The sequence below is a fragment of the Halichoerus grypus genome, chromosome 8 (assembly GCF_964656455.1).
Source record: "Halichoerus grypus chromosome 8, mHalGry1.hap1.1, whole genome shotgun sequence".
NCBI lineage: Eukaryota > Metazoa > Chordata > Mammalia > Carnivora > Phocidae > Halichoerus > Halichoerus grypus.
Genome location: NC_135719.1, coordinates 41,764,756 through 41,790,286, shown reverse-complemented (window position 1 = coordinate 41,790,286; position 25,531 = coordinate 41,764,756). Strand labels below are relative to the sequence as shown.

The window sequence follows — 25,531 nt, the reverse complement described above, 5'->3', positions numbered from 1 at the left end:
ACAGGTAAACCATCACTTAAAATACAGTAATTTTGAGCTAATCTCTTTAGATGATAGACTGTATATTTAGGCCAGTTCATGGCTGTTGGCATATACTTGAAAACTTTTCATTTCACCACAAGGAGCCCTTTCTCACTTTTAATTATGGCATAAGAATACATCTTATCAAGATTTTCGACTTAGGCGTCCTTCTTGTTACCCCAGTGGCAGCTTTTCCATTGTGGTGCCCCATTGGCATTGAGGATGTGGGATGGCAATGTAGCTCATTGTCACATTTTTTCCTGATGCACCTCAGTTTTATCTTGGGTCTACATGCATTGGGGTGATATTTCTGGCTTCAGATGATAAGCTCAAATTCTGAGAATTTTACAGAAGCAAACTTGGAGCAAGCCTTCAGTTAGGCTATCACGCATATAGCCTACCCTGTCATTCTTGGAACTACATTCTAAAGAAACCCTAACTGTCCAGACTGTTCTTATCTATACTGACATATAGATAGCTCTAGACCTACATGACTGGTGTGAGATCTTTGCCCTGCTGATACACTTAATAATTGTCTGTTTTGTAGACAGCCTTTCGTCCAGCTCTGAGGTACAATTTTTAATGTGATTGCTTGTCAAATATTAGATAATTACAGAGTCAGCATGGGAATAGCTAATATAGATGTCTTCATATAGAGTTTAAACTAGGGTAAGCTGGAAACAGCTAATTACTTGTAAACAGAAAAGCAGCTCAATTTCACACACACACACACATACACACACACACACAGATTCATAGAATTGCCAAAAATGGAATGTATAGGTCTCTTACCAGTTCTTTCTCCTTCCTCGGGGAAGATCTGCTTTCAATTACTCTTGACAATTTGGGGATTGTTCATCCAAGAGAAAAATGGCTAAGGAGATGAATAGGCAATCCAGAAAAGAAAAATACAGATGACCAATAAGTGGAAGAGAAATATTTGACCTTATTTGTAATCAAAGAAATGAAATCCTACAATAAAAATCTATGTTAACCTAGTAGAGTAAGTAAAAAAAGTTTAAAAAGAATAAGAATCTCCAGTGTCGGAGGGTACAGACAGACAGACCATCAGTAGGAGTAAATTGATAGTGTCTTGCCCGGAGCAGTTTGGCATTAGGTACCAAAATACACAAGACCTTCTGACCAGGCAGATGGATGCACAAAGATGTGTGTATGAGAATGCCTACCACAGCTTTGTGGTTTATAAGGGGACAAAAGGCTGTAAATAACTTAAATGTTTGTCAGTAGGGGGCCAGTTAAATAAAGGAATACTCTTCAGTCATTAAGAGCAATGAACTATCCTTCTATTTTTATATTCTTAGGTTACTAAATGGTAGTGTAGTCTAACGTAGCCATGTAATATATAACCCACAGTGGATAAGTGGGTATATATGTTCTAAGATATGTATATATTGGAGTATTCCCTTTTCGTATTTTTTCATTGTTTTAGGGGTAGTGATAATGGGTTATCTTAGGATAAAGATTAAATGAATTAGGAAATGAAGAGAACCCAACAGTGGCAGTAAAGAGGGAGCAGTGTCTATTCTTCTAAACATGATACCTCCTCATCACTTAGACATGCCCAGAGTTTTCTGTAATGTAAATATGTGGCTTTGCCTAATGGCTTTATCTAAAAATTTAAACAGTGCAAATTGGGAACAGGCAAACCAAGGGATTTTGCCTGTGGGAACTTAAAAGGGTTTTGTTAGCTGTAGTTGGAAACATTTTCCCATTAGTAGAGTGATTTATGTATTTAATAAATGGAAAGTACTGTCACTGTGCTAAGTTAGCATCTGGATATCTTTAACGAAGAAACTGAACAAAGGCACACCATACATACCACCTGTCTGGTATGTATCGACTCCTCAAAACTAGGCAGAGTATTAGCTTCCTGGCAAAACAGGAAGCTACTTCTACTAAAATAATGGGTTTATTTTTGTCGTTACTGTTACAACATAGTTCTGTTTTTAAACTTACAATCAAATAAGTTTGATGTAGTTGCCAAACTTTTACAATGTTAACCGAATCTCCCCCACATTTGCTGATTTGCCAAGGGATAGAACTCATACAGCAAATGAGAGGCAACATGTGGTTTGTGTGGTAGGCTGGCTTTGTTCCGGATCTAGAGGATCTAGAGCGCTGCAGATTACCACTGTGACAGTCACTCGCTCTTAGCATCTGCCTGTCACCTGTTCCCCAGTCTTGTTGGTCAACTTCGCTGGTTTGTTTGATGTGCCGTCTCCCTGGTTTGCTCTTTTACATACTTAGGTTTAGAAAAGTTTTTTTGAGCCAGCGCTGATTTTCCACCTAAGGAATTAGAAGCTATGAAATCTTTATTCCAAAGTAAGACAAAACACTGATCTTTTACTGCAGTCAGTAGTGACTTTCCCGGTCTTTACGATATGGGCGTTTCCATTTTTGCTGATGTCAGTTCCCTGAAGGAGATGAATTTAGTAGGAGTGGTTCCCCAAAGGGGGAAGAAAAGAAATTACTGGCTTTTCTCTACCCACATTAACAATCTAGAGTAATCGCTCCTTTATCCAGACCTCTTCCCCTGCAAGCAAAGGTAAGCCCTCACTAGAAGACCGCCCAGTAAGTAAGTGTATGACGAGGGTTACGGAGGCTAACTTTGGATTTGTCCCGTAGAACAAGAGTCGCATGTTCCGGGTGCAGTTTAGTGGAGGGTCCAAGGAGCAGGCCCTGGAACACTGCTGCAGCTGTGTGCAGAAGCTGGCCCAGTACGTGACTGTCCAGGTGCCCGACGCAGTCAGCCAGGAGCTCCGGCCGGGGCCCGGCCCGCTGAGGGCAGGTGAAAGCCCAGGGGAGGGCTGTGCGCAGCGCGTGCCACCGCAGCAGGGGGTAAGTAGGCGAGTGTGGTGGCTTCATGAGAAGCCTGACAAGGTCTTGCTTCGGGGGGCCAAAATCACGGTGGAATTTGTTGAGTCTGGTTTATGGGTTAAAAGGTACCTAATGTTGAGTGACTTCTTTAAATTGAAGGTTGATCGTCACTGTAGCTACCTTCCTCCTAGAAATTAGACTAGCCAGGAGTCCCGGCTGTGTTCGGGGTGTCACTATAGACCGTGGCCCTCCACGTGATGGTCCATGGACTCTTCCCTGAGACCCTTTGCAGGGGTCTGTAAAGTCACCCTTGTTTTTATAATAATATGACCTTATTTGCCCTTTTCATCATGTCAGTATTTGCATTAACCTGACAACAGAACTGTGAGCAAAGCTGCTGTCCCCTTAGCACAGATCAAGGCCGTGACATCAGACCGTGCAGGGAGTCAGCACCGTCTTCAGCAGCCGCTTGCGGGGAGGACACGCGCAGTGCGCTCTGCGCTCGGAAGCGCGGCAGCTGTTTCGAGGGGAGGTGCGTGTGCAGCCGCGCTGTGCACTGAGTCAGCCCGTGGGGCGCCCTTAGCCCCGGGAACGGCGGACAGACTGCCGCTCCCCGGCTTTGGGTATTCGGTGGGCATTTTCTCAAATGAAGTGAGCCTGTCCTTTTCGGAAAGCAACTAATTATATTTATCAACAATGACGAAATAAGCTTCTGCAGTGCAGACTGGAATCTTGGAAAACTTCTTCCCGCCGCTGGACCGGGTGGCACGGCTGCCTGACCCGGAAGACTTTTCTGACAGCGCTACTAAGGAACAGGAGTGTGTTTCTTTTTTAGAAATAATTATATGACAAAAAGTTTCAACCGTTTGGAAGATCTGTATAGTCCGGTGAACCAGTATTTTCCAAGTGACCAATCCATGCGCGGATAGAGAGCCGCTCAAAGTACACAACAGCCCAGTGGTTTTAATAGGACAGAGTGTAACTGGTTCGTTGCTGTGATTTCAGATTCTATGTTACAACCAACTTTTAAGAACCTATCTCTTGGTGAGTTTTGATGTCCTATCAAAGAATATCCACCATGACCTGAAAAGGCTATTTTAAGATACTTCTGCCTTTTCCACCTACATACCTGTGTGAAGCCAGATTTTCTTCATGTACCTCATCCAAAGCAACAGATTGAATTCAGAAGTAGATAGGAGAGTCCAGCTGTCTTCCATTAAGCTAGACATTCCAGAGATTTGCAAAATCATGACATTTTTGTTTTAGGAAATAGTTATTTTCATAAAAACATTTTTAATGACATATAATGGGTTCCTTTATTTTAAATGACTCCGTATTTTTAATTATTGTTTTCATTCTTAACATATAAATACCAGAAAGATATAACCAAAACCAAGTCTGTCCGAGGGCCTCAATAATTTGTCCAAGTGTAAAGGGGTCTTTGATCATAAGTTGGAGAATCATTGTTACAGAATTTCTCCTGGAAGGACATATTCTAGCATTTCTTTGGCCTAATCCCAAATGCTGTTAGCATAAGCATCTACCTCTGCTCTTGAGATGAAATCCCAGTTTCAAGCTGGGTTTTTTATTTTCTACTTTGAGAAATGATTTTCCAAAGCTGGCTTCCTGTCCCTTCATCCTGTAAGGGCCCTTAAACCTACTGGACCGAGATGGTTCATTGTTGCTATTTTGCCACCAAGTTTCTGGTTCAGAATTTATCTAGGGCGAACATAAATTTACATTATTTATCATAAGGTCTTTTTCTTTGAACAAGTACTGATTTTCTCTTGAATGTGTTTAGTTTGCCAAATAAGATTTTGTTTTAGGATTCTTTCCCTTCATTTGTTTCCGTCTGATCTTTTTTGTGAAGATGTCTTCATGCTAAAGCTGCATTTCTTATAAACCCTGGATCTAGTTTCAGGCATTTTGCCACATCAGCTCCCTGCTATTAAGAATCACTTCCCTACAAATGGGATGGAGTGGTTTATTATGAGGTACTTTATTGCTTATGATCCTTTGTCCCCTAAATAGATTATCTTCTTTGTAGGTTTCTTCGATCCGTTATGAGATTCAGATTATGGGACCCAGTGCATGGGGTGGGACAGGAACCAAATAGGGTCCTAGGATTTGGGAAGTAGGTCTGGAATGCCTTATAAAGGCAATGAAGATGCATCAGGCTAGAACCTAACCAGACTACACAATTATCTTAACATAAGAAGATAAACTGAGGCTATAGCACGGAACAGCAAACACAGGCTGAGGGTTGTGAGCTATAGCAGTGGGTGGAGGCTCTAGCTCTCTGATTTTGAAGGCTGGTCCCAAATATCTAGGTAGAAGCATCCCCAAAGTGGCTAGAAATTTTTCATGTCTTTTCTTGATTCTGTACTCAGGGATTTTCCAAACTAGTTTGGTGTTATATGCAATGTTGTGCAAAGACCACAGGCTTTGGAATCAAAACGGATCTGGGTTTGAATCCTGACCCTATTAGTGGCTGTGTGATCTTATGTGAGTCCCTGAACCTCATCTGTAACCTGGTGAGATGGAAATGTATACATGTACATATGTATATGTACACACACACACACACACACACACACACACACAGATGTAGTACAACACCTGGGAAACATCTAAATAACGTTCTTCATCATGCCAGTCATTGCCAGTGCTGTTGCCCGCCCAGACCTGTGTTCCCTTGCAGATGAACAAGCGTGCGTGCTGGCTAGCTGGCCAGGGTCAGAGCTCCAGGGTCAGTGGGGCCGTAATGAGATGGAGTGTCTGAAGCTGCAGAGCAGAAGACAAGATGAAACCACTGGGTTAATTTGCCACAGTGTAGACATTGTGAAGCGCTGCCTAGAACATTCTAGTCTTCCTAATGGCAAAACATCCCCAGGTTTGCCCATAGCTGCTGCTGTGAAATGTAGGATCGTGCTCCCTTTCTCAGAATCCATCTTAAAGAATTGCAACTGTGGCCAAGTTCTAATCATCTTGCTGCTCTCCTGTATTCAGGTGTGTCGTCTCCCTAATACCTATATATATGTGTGTGTGTATTTTTTTTTTGGTCTGAAATAGTTCTCTTCTTTGCAGGTAGAGATAATTCCATGTCTTTCTACTTCAAGTTCTTGAGTCATTTCCCAGAGCATTTTGTTTTTACTTTCCCTCAGCCTTGTAATTTCGCTAATTGTGGCCTAACCAAGTGTTTCTCAACTTGAGGGCTTCTAAGGCAACCCAGTCCACCCCGAAGAGAGGGGCACAGGAAAGAGAATGGTAGTTCCTAGGTGAACTCTCCTTTGCCAATACAAGAAGCCCAGAAGAAGAAAGCACCCAGTTACTGTGTGCACAGAACCTTCTAAGTCCGCACACTTGAGTAGAGGACGGTCTAAGCCCGAACCACCCTACCAGCCTCAGGCACCTCCCTCACAGTTGGCTACTGTTCAGTGTTTACACTACACCACATTTGATTGATGTCTGTCCCAGTTGTCTGAGGAACACGGTGTGAGCTGAACTGGTACAAATCCTAGGAAAGCATCACGTATCGGAACCAGAAGAAATGCCAGGCATGAGAGTCTGACTTTTATTTTCACAGGTGCGGAAACTGAACAGAGAAAGGGGGCTTGCCTAGGGACTTCTGGTTCATTTGAGTCCCTTAACGTTTTTTCTCATTTTTAGTATTCTTGACTGGTTTTCTTTTCTCGTTGTTCCTTCCTCCCTTCCTGTCACCCTGCCTTCTGTTTCTGATGCTTCCAGATGTACTTTTCTGTGAGTACCTACTGACTAGTGATAGTCAGCTTCCACATAGGATGAGACAAAAGATGGCACCCTCTGACTTCCGGCAGCCAGAACGTGCTGCTGACCGACAGAGGCACCTGCCAGGGAGGGCCTTAGTTTCCCCCCACATGATCCCGCCAGCTCACGGCTCGGGTGGGCACACCGTGTGCAACAGCCACAGGTGGCCCAAGCCTCGGCGGACCTGCAGACTGTGGCTAGGGAGGAGGGGGTGGGGCTTTGGAAGTAGTGCTTTGAGGTAGAAGCAGGCTTCCGAGCCTTTCGGGCCTCCAGGCCTCCTTCTACACTGTGCGGATTTTATCTGCCTGGAACACATCCTGTGTTCTGCCCAAGACAACCCCCTCACATTGTAGATTCTTTTGGAATAGCATGGATTCTGGAGCATCCCTGTGCTTCCTGCCTAGCATATAGCCCCCTGTGACTCGCCCCCTCCACCAAGAGCCTGAAGTCTTATACCTGCCTTCATTCCAGCACCTCTTAGGTTGCATTATAATCATTGTTTTACTTGTTAGGGTCTCACTGGGCTGTGGGTTTTTTTTTTTTGAAGATTTTATTTATTTGACAGAGAGAGACACAGCGAGAGAGGGAACACAAGCAGGGGGAGTGGGAGAGGGAGAAGCAGGCTTCCCACGGAGCAGGGAGCCCGATGCAGGGTTCGATCCCCGGACCCTGGGATCATGACCCGAGCCGAAGGCAGACACTTAACGACTGAGCCACCCAGGTGCCCCTGGGCTGTGGGTTCTTGAGGGCTGGACCTCTGCCTTGTTCCCTGTGGCCCTTTCCCTTTCTCACCCCAGGGTCTAGTAGGCACAAACATTGTTGAATGAAGATATCTTGGTATTTTACTCACAGAACTCATCCCCTCAGAATATCTAAAAAGATTTTTTTTTAAGTTTTATTAAAAGCATATGGTTATCTTGAAATTATAGGGTTCCCCCTGCCCGCTGCTCTGCTTTTCTGCAACGATGATGTCTTACTTGAGGCCTAACTCCTAGAAGGGAACAGTCCGTGAGCCGAAGCTGCTGGCGGCCGCACTGACAGCCCCGCGGGAGCGCGCTGGCGGACACGGAGGGCCAGATACCGGGCCCGCGCGGGAGCCTCCGACGCAAGCGGTCCTCTCCTGCCCAGCTGAACCCGGGGCAGCCTCCACCGACGAGGACTCCACGCCCTTTACTGACACTGGCACTGTCTTTTCCCACAAGCACACGTGTTGCCACTCGTCTGACGGCCGGTGGCGTTTATGGTTACGTTCAGCTCGCCCCCTAATTGCAGCCTCTCCTTGCAGCCCGCCCAGAACCCGGAGAAGCCGCAGCCGTGTGGACCGGCCAGCGCGAGCGCTTCCGGAGGAAGGACGTCAGTGAGCCGGCTGGCTCAGGTAGAGCCTGTCTCCCTGCTGTTTCCCTCGGCCATGAAAACAGTGACCCTGAGGAATCTGCGTCCCGTGGTCACCCCTTGTTGGGGAAGAGTAAGCAGAAGCTCGCGAAGACAGGCGGGCTGTTAGCCTCCGCCCGGGGCCGGCGCCCGCGGAAGAGCGGCCTGCGGAGGAAGTAGGGGTGGGGCGGGCGGGGCGGGCCTGGCAGTCGCGGTTCGGTGGGTGAGAGCAAGGATTTAATTACCACTTCCCCAGAAAAGAGGGAGAGAGGGAAGAATTTCCATTGAATTTTCGACATGAAATTTGAGAACTACCCTAAGACAAGTATCAGTATCAATTTGGAATCAGATCAGTGATGGTTTCTGTAGGGGCAGATTTCCAGCGCTAAGATCTCAGCTAAGGATGTGCGGGAAGCCAGGAGGAGTCAGCTTTGTTCCGCACAGACTTGCTTTCAGACATCCCTCTCCCCTTGCAGTTTGCTGTTACCAAAGAATCCCACAGAATCTATTCATTCAAACTCAGGGTTACTTGTTGCCTGCTCTGCTGGGAGCTCCTTGAGGCCTGTCTTCTCACGGCGGTTCCCTGCTGCGCCCGACAACAGCTTGTGCCTTCCATGCGATTCTGCGTGGAAATTAGCAATATTCAAGGATGAATTTTCTTTAGAGAGAGCACGTATGAGCCAGGGGAGGGGGGGAGAGAGAGAGTCTCAAGCAGACTCCATGCTAAGCGCAGAGCCCAACATCGGGCTGGATCCCATGACCCTGAGATCATGACCTGAGCTGAAATCGAGAGTCAGTTGCTTAACCGACTGAGCCACCCAGGTGCCCCTGAATTTTCTTTTTAATGTATTTATTGAACTGTGCTAACAGTGGTATAAAACAGAAAACATTGGAGTTTTCTCCATCTGGCTTACCACTAACTCAAACGGTCATAGAACTAAAAACTTAAGAGCGAAGAAGACTAAGAATTCATGTCTATTTCTTTTAATAACTCAAGTAACCACGACCAAAAAAACTCCAAAAAACAAAACCTAAAAACCTCTTTGTCCAGGGGCGCCTGGGTGGCTCAGTCGTTAAGCGTCTGCCTTCGGCTCAGGTCATGATCCCAGGATCCTGGGATCGAGCCCCGCATCGGGCTCCCCGCTGAGCGGGAAGCCTGCTTCTCCCTCTCCCACTGCCCCCTGCTTGTGTTCCCTCTCTCGCTGTCTCTCTCTCTCTCTGTCAAATAAATAAATAAAATTAAAAAAAAAAAACAAAAAAACCTCTTTGTCCAGCAGATCAAACTCTATAGTGCCCCAGTGTAGCCTCATATTTGCATTGTGGTTAGAGGTTAATTGAATGAGTGGCTGAGGACAGGAGAGCCACAAAAAACATGGAAACAAGGCAGGGTGTGATATCCTTCTTCAGGAAATGTCAGTTGCTATAAAAAGTGTATCTTAGCCTAATTTATTTACATAGTATGGAACCATGTAAAAACAAGAAAAAGCACCAGGCTGGCAGCTCAGATATGCTACTCATTTGCTCTAAACTTCTAGACAAGTCATTCCATGAATGTAAGTGGGTAAAACTTTTTGGAAACCAATTTAGCAATATAGATCAAATTTAATTACCTATAATAATTCCATTTCAGCTACACAAACATGCGTATAAGGATGCCCTTCATAGTGATGATCATAGAAACAAGACTGGAAACAACATAAATGTTCACTAACAGGATACTAAGTGGTTTTAAGTGTGGTATAAACACAGTGGAGGGCTCCATGTTACTTTCATGTTCTAAGTAGATTCTGAGAAGCTGGTTTGAATTTAGAAAAGGAAAGGTCTATTACAGATAGTTTCTAGAGAAATATCAATTGTAGACACACACACCAAACCATGCCATCCATAGAAGGGGCATAAAACCACCCACCCAGGAGAAGGAGCGTGAGGCGTCAAAGCGGCAAACGTGGAGGGAACACTGCCGAGCCGGAGCCCACATATCACATGAGACTGGGGATCCGGTGTCACCGTATCCTCCAGATTGCCAAGCACTGTCAGACTTTGATTTGAACTCTAATATCTAAATATTAGCAACTTATTATAGTGGTTTTAAAACACTGCAAGTTACCAAAGAAGACATACAGATGGCAATTAAGCAAGTGAAAAACTTGCTCGACACTATGTGACCTCATTTATGACACTCTGGAAAAGGCAAAGCTGTAAGGTATGGACAACAGATGAGTGGTTGCCAGGGGTTAAGTGTTGACAACAAGAGTGGAGGTAGTGTGAAGAAATTTTCCGGGGGTGGGGGGGTGGGGGGGTATGGAAATGTCTGTCTCTTGATTGTTGTGATAGTTACCATGCTTCTCTCCCTGTGAAACTTCATGAACAGGACTGGAAAGAGACATGAGTGAGTTAATTAGGTCCTCTGATCAGTCAGTTTGTGACTTCTCTTTATTACATTCAAAACCCTCTTTCCACATGGTGAACTGCTCACACCCATCCATCTATGAGGTGGGAAGATGAACAAAGCTAGTGCATTTCATTCACTGACAACTCTGTCAATCCACAAAATGTTAGCACAGTATTCTTCATTAAAGCAGGATCTTAACTTTGTAAATCATTTCATTAATACATTTGAAATACTTAGGGCTACAAGTTGATCTCACTTCCTATGTATATTTAGAAACATTATCTAAAGGAACCCTATAAAGCTTATAATAAGCACTAATTTTTGGTGTATGTTTCCCTAATATTTCCTTAAAGCAAAGTTTTTCTGTGTTCTATTCAGGCTGTTGCTTTTGGCTATAATCTCTAATTCTTCTGAAATCCCCACAGTCTCTCCTGGTGTCAGAGGAGCGGCCCCCGGTCCGTGAACAATCTGCGTGGGACACGGAAGAGTTAGGCCCCTTTCTACGCTTGTGCCTCATGGATCAGAATTTCCCCGCGTTTGTGGAAGAGGTGGAAAAGGAACTCAAAAAGCTGACAGGGTTGAGAAATTAACACTACACATACATACAGAACTAAGGAAGTTGAAAGCACTGAAAAAGTGCTTCCCCTTAAGTTTAGATACAAGAATAAAGAGTATTATTCCAAACACCTTTTATCAATGTTTTATTTTTAAAAACAGGTGAATCCACTTTTTTATACATCATTGCACTTCAACACTTACACAAAACACCAGTACATGCATCTATGGTTACATACCGCATGAGAACCCTGCCGGGCGAGAAAATCTACACTCAAACGTTAAATCAATGTGAAAAATACAGTGTCAACCCCGGAGGAGAACGAGTTGCATAGAATACCATGCGAGAACATTTCAAGGTCTTTGAAAACAAAAGGTAAATTATAAAAGTTTGCCTTCATTGAATGTACAATAAGGTTCAACACATCAGTGCAAAAGGATTTAAGAATTTACATGATTTAACAAAAGAAAAGAATCACTTAAAAAGCAATCATACATATATACTGCAATTCAATATATCCATTCAGTGGAGTGTTCCGGCTTCTTACCAAAGTCGTAGGTTAAGCCCTTAGAACTATAGATTTCAGTTTATATTATTCATCTTTATGTACCAGAACTGCACAATTTCCTCATCTGACAACATACAATAAGGAATGAATATCAGCAGCTAAAAAATGAAACAAGCATTTATTTTATTTTGGATTTCTCCCACCCCCAAAAATATAAATATATATATATATATTTATATACTGTATATATCTGTAGGTTTTGCTGTACTTTACAAAAATGTTATCACTAGATGGCAGCAGTGCAATTTAGAGCTTTGCCAATTTAACAGCTGCATTAAGTAAAAAATGGCGCATGCACGATCCGATCCTCAGAGGACCTTTTCACTTCTACTTAAATATTTTAACAAAGGGGGGAAAAAAGCAACATTCACAGCACATCAAGCCCAAAATAGTTTACACCTTCTACACTGAAGCATTGTTTAAAATGTACCTGACTAGGTCACCCTTACAGGAAAGGCTAAATAAGGCATGCTTTAGACAGTCATTGTGGTGCTGCTCACTTGAAAGGGGAGAGAACCAAAGAGGTCCAAGCAGAAAATTTAGCAGGTCATGTTGCCACCAGTTTCAGGAACCTAAAGATCTGTAAAGAAAGAGTATGTGGAGATTAAAAGGGAATACGCACTGTCACTTAAGACTACACCAAGTGCCACATCAAACAAAGCTTTGGTTCAGAAAGCATGCTCAGGGATGTGGTGTGAAATTCTGATCTCCATGTGCCTACATGGAAGGCACTCCGGCCCGGCTGTGCCCGGCCACCATTTTTCCCTTGCCCTCACAAGCAAAGTGGAATTAACTGGCCTCTGGGAATAATCCACATAAGGTGACAATTTTTACCTCTTTTTAAAAGATACGGTTAAATAGTGGTGCAGGGTCTTTCTTTTTAAAACACCATACATATTCTGAAATGGCATTTATAAAAAATATGTGGAACAACATAGCAGAAAACGTTCCTTTCCAGCTGCTGCACTGGATGGAGGACAGAGACCGAACTTGTTCCATCAGTAGCGTCTGCTCTGAAATGAACTACAAGATCCCACAACAGGACGCCAACTACTGAAGAATCTGTCACAAGGTCAATAGAGGCACATTCATTTGAATATAATTTTTAAAATTTCTAAAGGCCATACTTACATTATAAGCAGTATTTAATTTGTGTTTCTCTGGCGCAAGTTTTTATCTTTATGATTGTTGGTAGAGTTGGTTTTCCTTTGGAGGAAAAATTGCATTGTAAAAGTTAAAGTCAGTAGCAACTCTTGAAATTATAACACATGGAAATACAGGAATTCTTTCACTTACTACCATCCCTGGTGTAATAAGAAATTTTACTGCACATTAGTGTATAAAAATATTCTTTCTATAAAATGCCTACAGAGCTTCGATTAATCCTTTTGACTCCCAAGACAGACAATATACAGGTACCTTTCCCTCGGATTTATAGACTGTAATTACTTGTAAAGGTAAAAATAGTAGTTTCTTCTCTACTGAACACTACAGTCTCTTCTCAAATGATAAAAGATGATCTTGGGCAGTGCTGTGCCCTCTGGCACTTAACCAATTTGGGCACTGTTTGCCTGTCTCTCACTCCTTAGTCCCCAACTCTAGGAGGTTCTGATTATCTTGGATGGATTCAGAACTTACAGTACCATCTCTCTTGGATACATGCAACTGTTAACGGAGCCAGGCAGGGTATCCACGCTATAGTACAGCTTGAAATGAGCAAAACTGGAAGTCTCTGATACACAGGTGATTTTCCCCCGCATTATCAATTTAAGCACATAGGATGTGCAAAACTTTAAGCAGTTTCTTGCATGGCATTCCACTTGATATGTTACTAAAAACAAAACTGCACTGCCTGTCCTGGGAATCAAATGGCTGTCAGCTCCCCGACCGTGCGGCTAGGGAGGTCTACGCTACGACACTCATTTCCACTCACTGGCTCCCCAAAGCCTTTGCTACTCCATTCGATTAAACTGCAAATACAAAATAAAACAAACTACTGAATCAATGTCCAATAAAGTACTTACATTGGCCCAGCTGGTTCATCGTCTATAAGGTGTTCAGTTTTTTAATAATCCATTGAGAGGAGAAGAAAGGAGAAAATCGTGAGACTCTACATAAGAATGAATAGAAGAGCAAACGGCAAGTGGCAAACATGGCTATTCATAGCATTTATTCAAGGCCATTCCATCTGGAGGTGCAAAAACACTCATGGAGTTATTACTTCTAGATTCAAGTTTTTAATGGCAGGTATGTTGTTTCAATGGTTTTAGTTAACACTTTGAATGCTTGTCATGAAAAACTGCAACTGTAGCGGACAGATAGGCTGCAATATCATTATACTCATCTTGTCCCCAAGTTCCAGTGGTTCACTCTTAAATAGATGAGAAGACAAACCAACATTTCAGTTGTAAAATCCTGCTGTTTGTTTTCTTGTGGTGAATGCATGCACAGTTTTGGCTCAATCCTACAATGTAGATGGATGTGTATGTTCTATACATTTAGCCACACATCCTCACTTCCCCAAAGGACACTGTTCTTGCTCTTTTGTCATCTTTAGGAGAGTCTTTAGTCGGGAGAAGAGACTGAGGAAGAGGAAGCCACAACATTTCAACCTAATACTGGGTCAGCCCGGCTGAGCTATGCCAGCAACAAGTGTATGCATACCAGATGTTCTGTGACACACCGGGGAGAGCTGAATAGTGGTGACATCCCTCTAGAAAAGACCTCAGACAGAAAGACAGGCTCAACTCTTGAGCCCTGGCCAAAACCAGCACCCAAATCCAGATGAGCCATGAGATTTTTTTTTTTTTTAAACCAAAAAGCTTACATTATCTGAGTTTAGAAGCCTTCTTAAATTGGTATTTCACAATTCTGATTTGTAAGTTTTTCTTTCCTGTTTGGACTAAGGGCAACTTGGTCCCCTTTAGGCAAGGATGTAGGTACATGGGATATTTTTTTAAAGAGGCCCACAAAGGGGAGGGAACAAGTAAGTGCTCTTAGTTTTTTTTCTATTTTACGTAAGTCAGGTAGACTAAATGATTCAGAACAGTTTGGTTTCACCGAAGGCTTCTAGAAAACCTCTCAGCAGGATTCCACAAGGGGGCTTGGTGCACATGAAGCAGTTATGGAGGTCACAGTCTCAGTGTAGGCGTCTGCAGGAGCACGCGTCAGGAGTAATGTCTGTCACAGGGAGACATTGCTCCACCTATTCCTTCGAGGCAACGGAGAGGCAAAGCCACCACCAGCACACACAGTGACTGGAGCAAAAAAAGATTGAAAAATAAAAACAAAAACAAAAACTAACCACAAACCAATGACTTGTCAGCCAAAACAACAGGCTAGCGACACACCAGTGTCCACAGGATTCTACTACGCACAACAGTACACTATCGCACAGGCACAGAGAACGACTAAGACTCGAGGACACCCGAGACGTGTGTGTGCTGGGGATGCAGTGGAGATACACGACACACACCAAGACTGAGACACACGAGCCCAGCCTACGTCTGCTCTCACCACGACACCCTAGGCTCTCCGCATCCAGGCCAAGCCAGCTCAGCTACATGCTAGGAACTAAGCACTTCAGGGACGTCAAGGAAAAGACCCAGGAGCAAACTCAGAATAGTTCCGGTGCTCTGGCCGTGCACCGGAAAACAGAACATTCTAAAGCAAGATAACTGACAAGAATATCACCAATCTACTCCCAACGTGAAAAGAAAAAGCAGGGGAGAGGAATCGCGACAGCCAAGCTAATCTCCTCAAAGCAGGACACTGTCCGCACCGACCCAAGCACTTTACACGCAAGCTTCTCTTTCTTTTGGTGGCGGAGGGGTGGGCCCTGCTGTCTGCCCGGTGGCGTCACCTCCCAGCCTGACAAGCCGGTAAGGCGCAAAGGGCTGCATGTAGGGGTTTGAGCAACAGCGGCCCCGGTGCAGCTGCCATGCCTGTGAGTGGGAGCAGGTGCATCTAGATCTCCCTTCATCTCTCTCCCCAGATCCACTTGCACATTTACAAGGAACCCAGAAAAGAGCCTCGTGTCTCCTACTGTCTGGACTGACTCACTATCTGCAGCACCACTCTCCCTTTACAGGTCAGACCGGGAAAAAAAAAAAAAAAAACAACCAAAAAACAAACAAACAAAAAAAACCCAACAACCTGAACCTAACAGGGAAATCAGGAGAGAGGGAAAGAACAGAACTACAGAAAAAAAAAAAAGGTACAAAAATCAAAAAGTAAATGAGGATTAAACAGCAAACTGAAATCCAAATTAGTTGTGAAAGTGAATGAAGTCAACTTGAAGAAAAGTGTTAACATTATGAACTGTGCATCGTATAGACTGAAGCGGAGATTAAACAAACTCCAAAAGCATGCATATCGCTCACTTACCACCATGTTTTAAGGGTTTGATGCAATTGAGGGGGGAAAAAAAAGAAGTCATAGTAACCGACAAATATCAACATACCCCCAAACCCTCAGGCCAAAAGATAGCGGCTTAAACAATGGCTCTCCTCTTCGCCTGGGTATTACAGCCACTGGCTAGATGGGAGGAAGAGGACTGGGGAGAAGGGAAACAAGATGCTTCTGGAATCCATCTTAGGAGAGTGAAGTTCCTGGTGGAACTGCCATCTTCCCAACCAGATGTGCTATGGCCCTCGCTCCGCTAGACCCCATCGCCTCATCATCTGGGAGGGTGCTCTGCGATGCCCAGTAAATAATGTGTTACCTGATAGGGGAGCACCTCCAAAAAGATGGCTTTCCAGTCAACGTGACCAAGAGTTGACTCGTCTGGTCAAAACTCCTTTTTCACTGCCTTCATCTCACGGAGGATGGGGTTTTTCTAGTTTCTAAACCTGCTTTTATCTTGCCTGATCTCAGCAGAGTAGCATTAAACCAGAGAGTGATTAACGGTTACATCCAGTTGCCTTTCACACTTGGTCCTACTGTATTTTCTCCATAAGGTACCTTCTTACTGACTCAGATGACCCCTAGTTAGGAGACAATGACGTGTGTTTTGCATGTCATTTTAAAAAGTCAACATTTCTTTTCCAGCATTCCTGGCCAGCTGAAAAGCTTCATATGCTCCCAACACATTTTTCAAACATTAGAATAGCTCTTATTTGTAGAGTGTCTAAAAGAGTTTGAGGGTGCCTGGGTGGCTCAGTCATTAAGCGTCTGCCTTCGGCTCAGGTCATGATCCCAGGGTCCTGGGATCGAGTCCCACATCAGGCTCCCTGCCCAGCAGGAAGCCTGTTTCTCCCTCTCCCACTCCCCCTGCTTGTGATCCTGCTCTCGCTATCTCTGTCTCTGTCAAATAAATAAATAAAATCTTTAAAAAAAATAAAGAGTTTGAATGTATCAGAGCCACTAAAAATGGTTCCCCCCAACCCCCCAACTGTCTACTCCACCAGTAACTTGAGGAGGAACCCCTTTGAACTGCTTATAAAAATTATCCCCCAAATGTGAAAACAGAAAACTCTTTCTGATGCTGCCACTTCTTTTCTCAAATCAGCTCCTCTTGTTTTCACTTGAGGTCACTAAAATGTCCAGTAGAACTGAAGGCCCCAACAAAGAGGCAGGCTCATGCCATATCTCCCCAGGTGACTGGGGAGCACAGACTTGAAGCGCACACACACACTAATCCCTCTCTGGGTTCAGTCTGCAGAGAACCGACACAGAAGGTGTGCTCCAAGCATGTGAGCTATAGGATGGATGGAAGGCTAGGGGGATGCTGGCTGGACCTAGTCAAGAGGTGAGTAGAGTGAAAAAATGAAGCCTTTGATTTGACTCCATGATTCATGTGTTACTGAAAACACTGAAGGTAAGAGGTGATATGCAGATAATCTACCTATAAGACAACGTACTGGGCACCAATCCTCAAAGAAACCACAACAGGAGCTTAAAGAGACTTAATGTGAGTTTCGTTTATGAAATGTCCTGAGTAGGGGCACCTGGGTGGCTCAGTCGGTTAAGTGTCTGCCTTCGGCTCAGGTCATGATCCCAGGGTCCTGGGATCGAGCCCCGCATCGGGCTCCCTGCTCAGCGGAGAGTCTGCTTCTTCTCCCTCTGCCTCTGCCGCTCCCCCTGCTTGTGCTCTCTGGCTCTATCTCTCTGTCAAATAAATAAATAAAATCTTAAAAAAATAATAAAATGTCATGAGTAGACTCTAACAGCCTAAGAGATAGAGCTCTTTTGTTTTTTCTACTGAAAGTCACTAAACCTTAACTCTAAGCATTTTCTATGTGAGAAATCTAAAGCAGTATTTGCTTTTCTGGTGAAATGTACTCAGACTAAACTCTCTAAGTTCGAATTTGTGCATGTGTATAGTTTTAAATTGTTCACTTAATGCTTTTCTGGTAAGGGGCTGAGTTTCCAAGAGCTCAGACTGCCCAAATAGGAATAATATGAGTTTTACATGAAATTGTTTCATACAAGAAAAAATTCAGTGACTCAGAAATCCTGTCTACTCTAATAATAAAGTACCTATTTTGGCAGAGAAAGCATGTCAGGTGTATAAAAAAAAATCCATTTTCACAATGGCATAAATATGTCAACAGCACCACAGATGGTTATCTGATCATTCATCACGTCTAAAACTCCAATCTGTGTAAGATATGAGGTACCCCTTCCTTCATTCCACAAAGGAGCACGTGCATCTATCTACATGTAGCCTTGGGAAGAAAGCACAGGAGGAGGCTGCTCTTACATGGACTGCACAGGAGTTGAGGGGAAACTAGCTAGAAAAAAAGCCACAGCATAAGGAAAACTCACTGAGGAACAATCAACTTTTTTTTTCTTTAATGATTAATTCCAGGAGGACAAGAAATAAAGGGGCACAGGAGCAGGGAGGGGTTTGAGAGGAGGAGGCAGACAAAGGAGAAAACTCTGGGGCAGAAATGCTGGAGCAAGGCAGGGATGTGGAGATGGAGAATGGAGCCCGGACCGCACTGGCTGTCAGGAAGGGAGCAGAGAGGAGGCGAACACTGCAATGATCGCAGCGTCCCAGGTCTGTCGCCCCAATTCAACAAGAGAAAAGTAAATGCTACTTGCATTACAGTTCTTCCAAGAGACCAGAGCAAGGAGATTTTACTTTGCACTTACCCATGTCTTTCATGTAGGATTCATCCACTGTCTATAATAATTTAGCTTAAAAGAGGTACCTTGCCAGGAAGCCATTCAGAAGATTTGCTGACCACACAGGTCTCCTCTACCCAACTGGCCACCACTTGAGTTCAAGAGCCATGGAGCTCTAGTTTTTTTTTTGTTTTTTTTTTTAACAATAGTTGCTTCCCCAGGCAGGTGTCTGTGCTTGTCCAAACCAATACTAACCATTTCTCAAATCTAACCCAAATGTCTTCCACACATTCGGGGGGTGGGGGTGGCAACCTGGTAATAAACAAAGTGGCTTCCTAGGAGAAAGACTGGAACCTCAGATGGGGACATGCTAAGCCAATGTGTCACTCTGCCAAGAAAGTGGCAGTCAGCCTCGTCTTAAAAAATCAGGTTCTGAAGCCCATCTTCGCCTTTTTCTCTTTGCTTCTCTACCTTTCCAAAGGGAAGGCTGAGCAAGGTGCTGTTGGCAAAGCAAAAACATTCTGATGGGATGAAAAGCCTTTGCAGAACTGAGGCGTTTATAACTGCTCCTAGAGAGCCAATATGCTGGAAATATAGACAACTTCCCTTGATTCTCAGGCCTAAATATAAGTATTCTGCCTTAGGAATCCTAATCTGTAGCAGGAAAGAGAAAAAACTACAGGAAAAAGCATTATGCATACGTGAAAATCCCCAGAACACAGTTCACTTCATAGAACAGCAGCTGGACCTAGGAGTGGACCTAGGAGAAGGAATGTAAAAATCCTGGGGGCACACTTCTGCTGCAGGGAACTAGCTCATTTATTTCCCCAGGCCCAGCGGCTTCCAGCTGACGTCCCTTCACTCCTCCATCCAGCTCGCTGCGGAAGGAATGTACGCTGGGAGGGAGTCCAGTAGGGCTTCCTACAGGCGTTGTTAGGTTCAACAACAAACCTTTTCGCCAGCCTCACTGTAATACTCTTCTACTTAGGGCAGGCAGAGAGATTTTGGAGGTGCTGAGAAGAAAGGAAAAGGGGAAGAGGCTATTGCTCTCAAACGTGGCCTTCCAGAGAGGCCGAAGCCACCGGGCTACCTTCAGGGCTGCACGCCTTCTGAGGGAGTGGCAGCCGCAGGGACACAGACAACTCTGTGGGGCGGGCACAGAACCTTGGTGCACGAGCGAGCACAGGCCCAGGACAGCCGTACCAGAGTTGGCATCCTCACCATCACCCGAGGCCGGCCTCCACTGAACTGAGGCCCATACCCTTCTCGTATAGTCAGTGACAGGCAAGTGGTGGTAATCGCGCTGGCCAACGAATTTGATGGTGATGTTACAGGGCCGAAGGGTGGGAGCTAGTCAGGAAGCGGAGAATACTACTGATACAAGTCTCCAGCAGTAGCAGCCCCCTGACTGTAATCCTGGGGTTAGAAATGGAATATCCATGACAAAAAACAACAACAACAACAACAACAACAAACCCCCAAAGATTTCCTAGGACTTTCCTCAAAATCTAAAGATCCAAAAATCTAAGATCCTTGTTCTTGCCAACACTTAATAATTCACTATAGTCCTGGTGCCATTATCTAGTCCCACCTCTGGCCCTAAGCCAGCCTGAGGGTGTCACCTTGGGGCATGGCTCCAGGTGTACTGCTTAGCTGTCTCGGTCTTAAAACCGGGTGTGGCGGATGCATCAGACGCCACCATTCTTGTGAGATAGACAGAAAAGCCAAACGCTTGGTGCCTGCTTCACAGAGAACCTTGAAAACCTACCAAAGGGACCACCAACCAAGGGAACCAAAGGCTGGCTTGTTCCAACGGCTTTTCTCAAGAACAGTGTGACTGGGCTGGGGCTACACCAGGCAACCATGTGACAACCAATTAGATACCTTAAATCTGCCTGAAAGGCCAGGTGGCCTGCGATCTTGGGGTGGCTTCTAGGCTTGACTTGGATTCTCCTCAAGCTCAATCTGCCTGATGATCTGTATTGAAGGAGGACAGAGCTGAACAAAGAGACTGACAGCTGCCCATTCCCCACACGGGGCCTGAAAGGCAGATGGGACTGGGGCTTGGAGAATACCCAAATGGAGGGACAGAGCTAATTATAGCTCTAGGTGGCTAATCTTAGGAGTAGGGAGTGAGGAACCAGTATGAGAATTCTCCTTCTCTCCTTTAGGGATTGAACCCCAACATTCTTATAGTCCTTTTTGGGTGCTTGGAAACCATCCCAAGGATCCAACCCCAACATTACAGCTATTTTGTAGGGATGCTCTTACCGTCAGGAACTTCATCTGGCCTCTTCCTCTTCTCATACACAACAATGATCACCACAAGGATGATGATTTCAGCCAGAATTCCCAAAAAAGGCCAGAGTGGGGCCAGGTGGCTCCGTACCCTGAGGATGGTGACAACGGAGGCTGAGCCAATCGAGTTGGTAGCATTACATTCATACTCGCCAGGGTCTTCTGTGATCTGGAGATTCACGATGCTCAGCTCAGTGTAATTTTCCTTGTTGATGATGAAGAAGCGGCCAGAGGTATTGACAATGTCCTGCTCAGGGGCAGAAAAAGTAAGAACACACAAAGGTCAGAGTAGGTGAATTTGTGTCTAAGACAAGGTGGCAATGTTCTCCCTTCTTAGCAGGACCACTGGCTGGGATGAGGGAGCAGTGTCTAGGACCATCTTTGTCCAGGTAACTTGTGAGCACTTCATTACTGGCTTTCTTTCAATATCAATTAACAACAGATCCCGCAAGCTTCTGGCAGAGCCAGGTTAAAGCCTCCCCTGCTGTTGGTCCTCTGGATTTCTCCAACTTCTACGAAGTGAATAGAAGAAGTCCTACCCTTTGGCCTCAGAAAAGACGGACTCAATCTAGAAAATGCTACTTCAAATACAGGTAAGAAACCATAACACAGGAAGAAGATGGAGAAAGAGGGATGTGACCTCCATGATCAGGCATATATGCTAACCTCAGGCCTGTCTGAGGACTTCAGAGTCAGCACATCTACCTCACACTTCGTGAGTTCTGGAAAGTCTCCTTAAACTTCCTCCAGAAACAATGCTATAAGAACTTGCTCCTAGTTAGAGTAGAGAAATTCATAACTTCCCTTTCTTTTAAGAATTAAAGGGTTAGGGGCTCCTGGGTGGCTCAGATGGTTAAGTGTCTGCCTTCGGCTCGGGTCATAATCTCCAGGTCCTGGGATCAAGCCCAGCATTGGGCTCCTTGCTCAGCAGGGAGTGTGTTTCTCCCTCTTCCCCTGCCTCTCCCCACTACTCCTGCTCTCTCTCTCTCTCACTTTGTATCTGTCTCAAATGAATAAATAATTAAAAAAAAAAAGAATTAAAGGGTTAAAGGAAAGTTTATTCAGTCAACCAACAACTATTTACTAATGTATACTCTATGTCTCACATCCTACTGAGGGAAAGGTGAGACACAAAGTGAATGAGGAGGTTGGCCTTAAGAGGGAACCAGACCTCCAAAGGGATGGTTACAGGAACGTGGCAAGAAGCCCCAACAGACAGCATGTGCTGAGCACTGTGGGGCACAGAGTGAGTGGTCGGTGCCAGAAAGAGTCAGGAAAAGCTTCAGAGAAGAGCCAGCTTTTGCACTAGATGGTGGGGAGGAGAGGTGATCAAGCAGGACAGGAGTGCTCCAGGCCCGTGTGGCAAGGCAGAGGTGAGAGTCCACAAGCAGGAGTCTAGGTGGAGCTGGGACAGGCTTACAGCACTGGGGTGATGGCAGGGCAAAAATGGACTCATGTGTCAGCTGTTACACAACTAAAGCATAATCAGAAATAGTAGAGAAGAAAGGGGAAGATAACCCCCAGAATGAGGTCTAGCTATAGCATACAATGGTGCGTGCAAATGAGTGTAGGTATGACTAAAATGGCAAACACGGCCTTCAAAATAGTTATTCCGTGAAGCTTCAACTCGAGGACTTATAAAGCTGCCAACTTCTCTAACCCCTGCTCTACTGGTTCACTAAGTCCACGTTTTTCACTTATGATCAGAAATGATTATGAGTGTCTTCTTTGATCCACAAGCCTACAATGCAGATTTTTTTAATACCATCATACGCAAGAAATAAATAAAATCTTAAAAAAAAAAGAAACTTTAACCTTTTCAATCAATGCATAAAAAGATATTGAGTGGGACTTGTCCTATTGCTACAGAATTGATGACTAAGGAGAAGCATCAGAAGTACCCCATATTCTTGGATCAAAGTACAGCATAGGGAATAGAGTCAATACCATTGTAATAACATTGTATGGTAACAGATGGTGACTACACTTAATCGTGGTGAGCACTGCATTATGTACACAATTGTCAAATCACTATGCTATACACCTGAAACGAATATAACATTATATGTCAACTATACCTCAATAATAATTTTTAAATATATAAATTTTTTTTAGAAGGATAGCTTTTCCTAATTTAACTTGTACTTAGGAAGTGTTCACATACATTTATAACTAAGTGATTGATATTTAGGTTTCAGTATCAAGACTGTGTTATCTTATTCATTATATGTTCAAATCTTCCACAGTGTTGTTGATTTTCCATCTCATCTGTCAAAGACTAAAAATAATATATGTAAATCTGCCACCATGTAACTGTGCTTCTGGCTATATTTCCTTATTTTTCCAGTTTTTGCTTCATTCATTTTGAAACTCTACTCTACAAACTGGTTTTCAAAGAAGATCATGACCCAGCTTTGTCTTTATTGTGGATTATATATCTTACCATGATAAAAAGGAACTCTTTTGGTTTCATGTTTTTATTTGAACCTCACTTTCTATAATGTTAATATTTTCACTTGTTCTTTCTATTTATATACTTTCACCATATATACTTTATTCATTTTTGTTTTAACACTTCTGTCCTATTTTGTTATATGCAGATCATCTTTAAGCAACATATCGCTATATTCTTGTTTCTTAAATCTCTGCCTTTAAGTGAGGATACTTAAAACTTTGTATTTAATACTACTGTAATTTTTACATTTATTGTCATAAATGATGGCTTACTTAAAAAAAGTACCCCAGAATTCTTAAACAAACAAACAAAAAATTCCATACAAATTGGGGGCAGACAGTCCTTCCAGGGCTTATTAAAAGGGAGCCCTATCAAGCTATCTTATCCCCAAGTCATCACTACATTACCCCTTGCCAATCTATAAAAGAGAAGACAGGATGAGAGGTGATAGGAAAAGAGTTATACTTGGCATTGCAGGCAGCCTTCCACCCTGCAGCTGAGTGGAACAGGCACCAAGAGAATCACTCAAAGATTGGGTGGCAAGAAGAAAGTATCTTTTTCCAGTGGATATCCGTTTATGCAGGAGACCGACTGATGTGATGTATGCTTCTCAATCTTGGAAAAAGGCTATCTGGAGATAAGGAGGCAGAGGAGCCTATACTCCCAGCATTTGAAGAGCCATGATGTTCAAGTTTCCTCTGCCTAAGAGGGTGAGCAGACCCCAGCATCTGTGGCTGGAGCTAAACAGGAAACAGAGAGGTTCAGTAAGAGTAGATCTCTGATATCTGAGAACTGGCCCCGTAAAGAACTCACACAAGTTCTTACAAGATCCAGGATCTGGATACCTGCCACGCAGAGGTCCCAGAAGCAGCAAAAACCAAGAGTAGACTATAGGAAAAGTCAGATGAGTGACACTTGTCCCCCTTCCTGCCCCATATAGAAGAAAGAAAAACCCAGAAGACAGAGTGAGGACAATCCCCTGCTCCCCTTGCAGGCTAGGGAGAGGGGAAGGGAGGTAAAACTGGGAATTCTGGATTGGACTGGACTCAACTCTTTAACAAAAAAGAGGTCCAAGAAAGCTATGGGATCTGTCTAGAAAAAGAATCTGTGCTGAAATTAGTGTCTAGAAAAAAACTGAAAGCATTTTATCTTAGCCCTCAACCAAGTTTAGGTTGTTCAACAAACTGGTTTTCAAAGGCATCAACCTAGAAATTGCTTTTCTTTTCCCTATCCCTCTTTCATTAAAAGTTTTCTGCATGGAGCACTGGGTGTTATATGCAAACAATGAATCATGGAACACTACATCAAAAACTAATGATGTAATGTATGGTGATTAACACAACATAATAAAAAAAAAAAGATTAAAAAAAAAGTTTGTTTCCCAAATGATTCACAGCTTGGAAGCAAGAGGAAATACTACTTGATTTTAAAGGTTTTTCACAATATAACAGATAATTAAGAGTTCATGGGCATGAGAATAATAGGAGATGAAAATCCACTGATGGGGCGCCTGGGTGGCTCAGTTGGTTAAGCCTTCGCGGCTCAGGTCTTGATCCCAGGGTCCTGGGATCGAGCCCCGAGTCGGGCTCCCTGCTCAGTGGGGAGCCTGCTTCTTCTCCCTCTGCTGCTCCCCTGTTTGTGCTCTCTGGCTCTATCTCTCTGTCAAATAAATAAATAAAATCTTAAAAAAAAAAAAAAGAAAGAATCTACTGAGGAATCAAGGGCTCTCCTACCCAGAGACCAGTAGAGAGAAATGGGCATTTGCTTGCCAGCACAATGAAGTATTTTATTGACTTTTCAGGGGCTGCTCTGAAAATACTCAACCTCTCCCTTCCTCATCATGACCCCTTATTAATGGGTTTCTGAAATCTAGTCATTGTTGTTAATGTTAGAGTCCTTGTCACCACTTGACATATTATTATTGAGAGATCATGGAGTGGGAAGAACCACGGACTTGAAATAAAAAAACTGGACTTGACCCTTCCTTGGTTTTGTCACATACCTTGGTTAATATGTAATCTTTCTGAAGAAGCAGATTAGATTATCTCCTTAGTCCCTTCTGACTACTGACAATCAGAGAGGATGCCTGAGAAGTACAGTGCTGGGCATGCAAGGCCTGGGGACAGGAGGAATGGATGACACCCTCTCTGACAGAGAGACTGACCAAACATCATG

At 43.9% G+C, this 25,531-nt stretch overlaps 2 protein-coding genes across 5 annotated transcripts in view; one reads left to right on the top strand and one right to left on the bottom strand.

Annotated features, from left to right (window-relative positions):
* Positions 1 to 11,009, top strand: part of REC114 (REC114 meiotic recombination protein) — a 107,379-nt gene extending 96,370 nt beyond the window's left edge. For both annotated transcript variants that reach the window (XM_078078711.1, XM_078078710.1), the window contains 3 exons: positions 2,668 to 2,880; positions 7,931 to 8,020; positions 10,834 to 11,009. In XM_078078711.1, the coding sequence (XP_077934837.1) occupies positions 2,668 to 2,880; positions 7,931 to 8,020; positions 10,834 to 10,998 (468 nt within the window). In that variant the 3' untranslated portion in view covers positions 10,999 to 11,009. The remainder of the gene's footprint in view (positions 1 to 2,667; positions 2,881 to 7,930; positions 8,021 to 10,833) is intronic.
* An 83-nt stretch (positions 11,010 to 11,092) lies between these two features.
* The window catches only part of NPTN (neuroplastin), a 68,676-nt gene continuing 54,237 nt past the window's right edge, over positions 11,093 to 25,531 (bottom strand). For 2 of the 3 annotated variants that reach the window (XM_036080473.2, XM_036080475.1), the window contains exons 6-9: positions 20,875 to 21,148; positions 13,557 to 13,578; positions 12,664 to 12,738; positions 11,093 to 12,112 (exon numbers count right to left, since the gene is read on the bottom strand). In XM_036080473.2, coding sequence (XP_035936366.1) covers positions 12,678 to 12,738; positions 13,557 to 13,578; positions 20,875 to 21,148 — 357 coding nt within the window. In that variant the 3' untranslated portion in view covers positions 11,093 to 12,112; positions 12,664 to 12,677. The remainder of the gene's footprint in view (positions 12,113 to 12,663; positions 12,739 to 13,556; positions 13,579 to 20,874; positions 21,149 to 25,531) is intronic. The other variant, XM_036080474.2, reaches the window with a different exon arrangement.